A 3,202-nucleotide genomic window follows, 5' to 3' on the forward strand; every position below is an offset into this window, starting at 1 on the left:
GACCAAGCGTCGCTCCTGGACGATTATGGAGTGAGAGTGTGTTGTACAGGTAAAGACTGTAAAGTGGTAAAACAGTAATTTATTGTAAACTATTACAGCTAAATATTGTGAAATCATGTTAATATTTTACAGTGTACATTTAATTATTCAGAAACTTAATTTAATTAGAGGGCACATGGAGGCACCACTCAATATGGAAATAAATCATCATACAAAATAATAAATAAAATGTTAAACTCTTAAGTAGGGAAGGGTTTATGTAGGATTGAATTGGTGATTGCGATAAAAATACTTACGACCAGTTGATCGAGGTGAATTTCCAATATCGAGATATTATCTTCTCATAAGGCACTTATGAAAACAATAGAGCCTGGTATAAAAAATAAACAGTGTTGTGCTACCACTAATAATTTGTTGCTGAAATCTTCATCTCGTTTATGCTCTTCTCTCTTTTGACTCATAGGTGTTAAACCTCACACGGGCCTACATAGCGAAACACCAGAGGGATGTGGTCCCACTGATAGAAAAGTATGCAGATGAGTGGCAGATGACGGGAAACCCCATCTACAGGCCGATGTGGTGGCTCAGTCCCAGTGACCCTGTGACTTTCACCATCGATGACCAGTTCCTCATCGGAGACGAGGTGACCTGATGGGAAGGGATGGGGTTACGATGTACTTGGCATGGATGGTTTATGAATGTAACCTGATGCCTTGCTAATTAAGTGCACAATCTTCTTTGACATCTGAATTTGTTTTTACCAATTTGCATTTCCAGGTTCTAGTGGCACCGGTGCTGGAGAAGGGGGCAGTGCAGAGGGATATTTATTTACCTGACGGGGGCTTCCAGTGGCAGGACAGCCGCGATGCTCAGGTGTTTGACGGGGGGACGTTCCTACAGGACTACCCTGTGCCCTTGGAGGACGTGGCTGTCTTCTTTCGCAGAAGCTGAGTCACATGACTGATCCACCGAGTCACCTGACTTATCCTGTTACTGTTTTGAATCAAACCCTTTTTTTTGTATTACTAGTGCTGTTCTTAACTTGCACTTTTCCACTAAAGACTATTGACCCTGTCTCAGGGCTTGAGATGATATGTAGAAAGATTTTTTTTATACTTGCACTTTACAGTTCATTACGATTTTTTTTCTTTTGTCACAATTGTTTTCTTACTTTTGAAAAAATGTTAATCAGTTTTACCTCTTGGCTGATTTGTTTCCGGACTTTTTGATCTGTTCTGCTTTTTTTTGTATGTAAGTTCCAGAGAAATCTGTGCGTTTACATACCGCATTTCTACAGTCTTTAAATTGCTTCTGGCTCTCTTGATAAGGAGGAACAAAGAATCGGAATCTCTGAAGAAGACCAAATGAAGATATAGCAGAACTAAGGAAGAGGCTTATTGGGAGGAACTAGCTCACAGAAAGCTTCGTACAGAGGCCGACGCACCGTGATACTGTATGTTTTGCTAACTCATCGGAGAGGCTTTTACTTGAACTATTCAGGCCAAAGGGCTGATGTTTGATGAATGTACCTCAAGTTATGGTTTTTCAGTGCTTTACAGAGTCATTAGACAAAGCAATCTTACCCCTCAGCACTTATTCAGTAGTTCAACTTAATTTATCAACATACCACTCTGTCGGACACGTATGGATGTCCTTTAGTGCTGTAGGCCAGATATACTTGAGGCCAAGCCACTGTAATTGTACCTCTGGCTATATTTGAATTTAGTTTATTTGTTGCCTTCATACTGACCTGCTGTAGTAAGGTATTTCAAATGGGTTGCTATTTTTTTGTATGTCTGATGTTGATGTGCTCTTCAGAAGAAATCCTTGTTGACGACACCGCAGAGGTTGAAATGAGCTTTTTAATAGATAGTTACAAATGTTAGGAAATACAGTTATTTGCTTTCTTGCTGAGAGTTAGATGAGAAGACCGATACCTATGTCCCGTCCCAGTCTGACGGCATTTCGTGTTATAGTCACAGAATTAATTGAATCTATTGATTCGTGTTCACCAACACGATTTCGGCATTTCTTTCGTGTCACACAGAACGATTTTAAAAGCAATGTATTTCTATTGGTATGTTTCGTGCCTGCATCATGTCTTTTTGTCCGGTCGGGTCTTGGAAGACCAGAAGCTGTGTGGTTCATAAAAAAATGTTTATTACTCAATATCTTACCCTAAGCCTAACCCTAATCCTTTTATTTTAAATCGTATAATGTCAGAGTTTTTTTGCCGTCCGTGAGAAAAAGAAATGGCTCAGATTCTCAGAATACTGACATCTGTATTTTTTTTTCCCTTCTAAGTTGTTATTATTTGGTGCAGGCACGAAACATACTACCAATATAAATACATTGCTTCTAAAATCGTTCTGTGTCAGAATACTGAAATCTGTATTTTTTTTAATATCTTTTTCCTTTTAATTTGTTATTATTTACATTGCTTTTAAAATCGTTCTGTGTGACGCGAATACATTGGGAAATCGTGTTCGTGAACACGAATCAATAGATTAATTTCGTGACTATGACACGAAATGCCTTGAGACTGTTTTGCAACATTGAGCTATTGCAAGTGGCTGCTTAGCTTAGCATAAACAGCTAGCCTGGTCCAAAACTAGCATAATCTGGGAGCATGGTCTTCAGGGTTCTCTGCTGCCTTGGTCCTGTATATTCACAGATTAACATCATCCTAATATGTGTTACTAAATTGATCTTCAAAATATGTTATGTTCTCCATATGTTGAAATCATCCACATTCAGTTTATAGCCCGCTAACAGTTGTACTCCTTCAAACGTACACATTCAAATTTGCAGGCAAGACCATTTTTGGATTTATAAATTCATATCTCCACAGTGGCTTTACAGATTTGTAACATTAAAAATGTCCATAACCCTTTGTTCTTTTACAATTTCAACCATTTTCTCACAATGTCAGTTTATATCAAGAACATAGGGGAGTCATTCTACAGAAAAGGTGGAATCTGGGTGATACAAATCTGCTGAAATATATTCCTTCTAAACACATCTAAAACCTGTTAAATAGCAATAACTAACTTTTAACTTGATGAATCCACAACAAGTAGAGACTTAAAGTATTTTTAATTATTTTTATACTATTATACAAATCTTATTTGTATAGGATGTCACTGGTGTGACGTGTTACCAGGTAAGAAGAGTAACACCAGTCGACGGTAACACCAGTGAC

At 38.1% G+C, this 3,202-nt stretch overlaps 1 protein-coding gene across 1 annotated transcript; it reads left to right on the top strand.

Annotated features, from left to right (window-relative positions):
- Window positions 1-463: 463 nt before the first annotated feature.
- LOC104953515 (SITS-binding protein-like) lies at window positions 464-2,026 on the top strand (the record flags this gene model as incomplete). Its single annotated transcript, XM_010780461.1, has 2 exons — window positions 464-643; window positions 778-2,026. Coding segments are annotated over 2 exons (354 nt in total), but the record flags the coding sequence as incomplete, so codon positions are not given.
- Between the last annotated feature and the right edge of the window lie 1,176 nt (window positions 2,027-3,202).

The sequence above is a fragment of the Notothenia coriiceps genome, unplaced genomic scaffold (genome assembly GCF_000735185.1).
Source record: "Notothenia coriiceps isolate Sejong01 unplaced genomic scaffold, NC01 NC01_scaffold00021891, whole genome shotgun sequence".
Taxonomy (NCBI): Eukaryota; Metazoa; Chordata; class Actinopteri; order Perciformes; family Nototheniidae; genus Notothenia; species Notothenia coriiceps.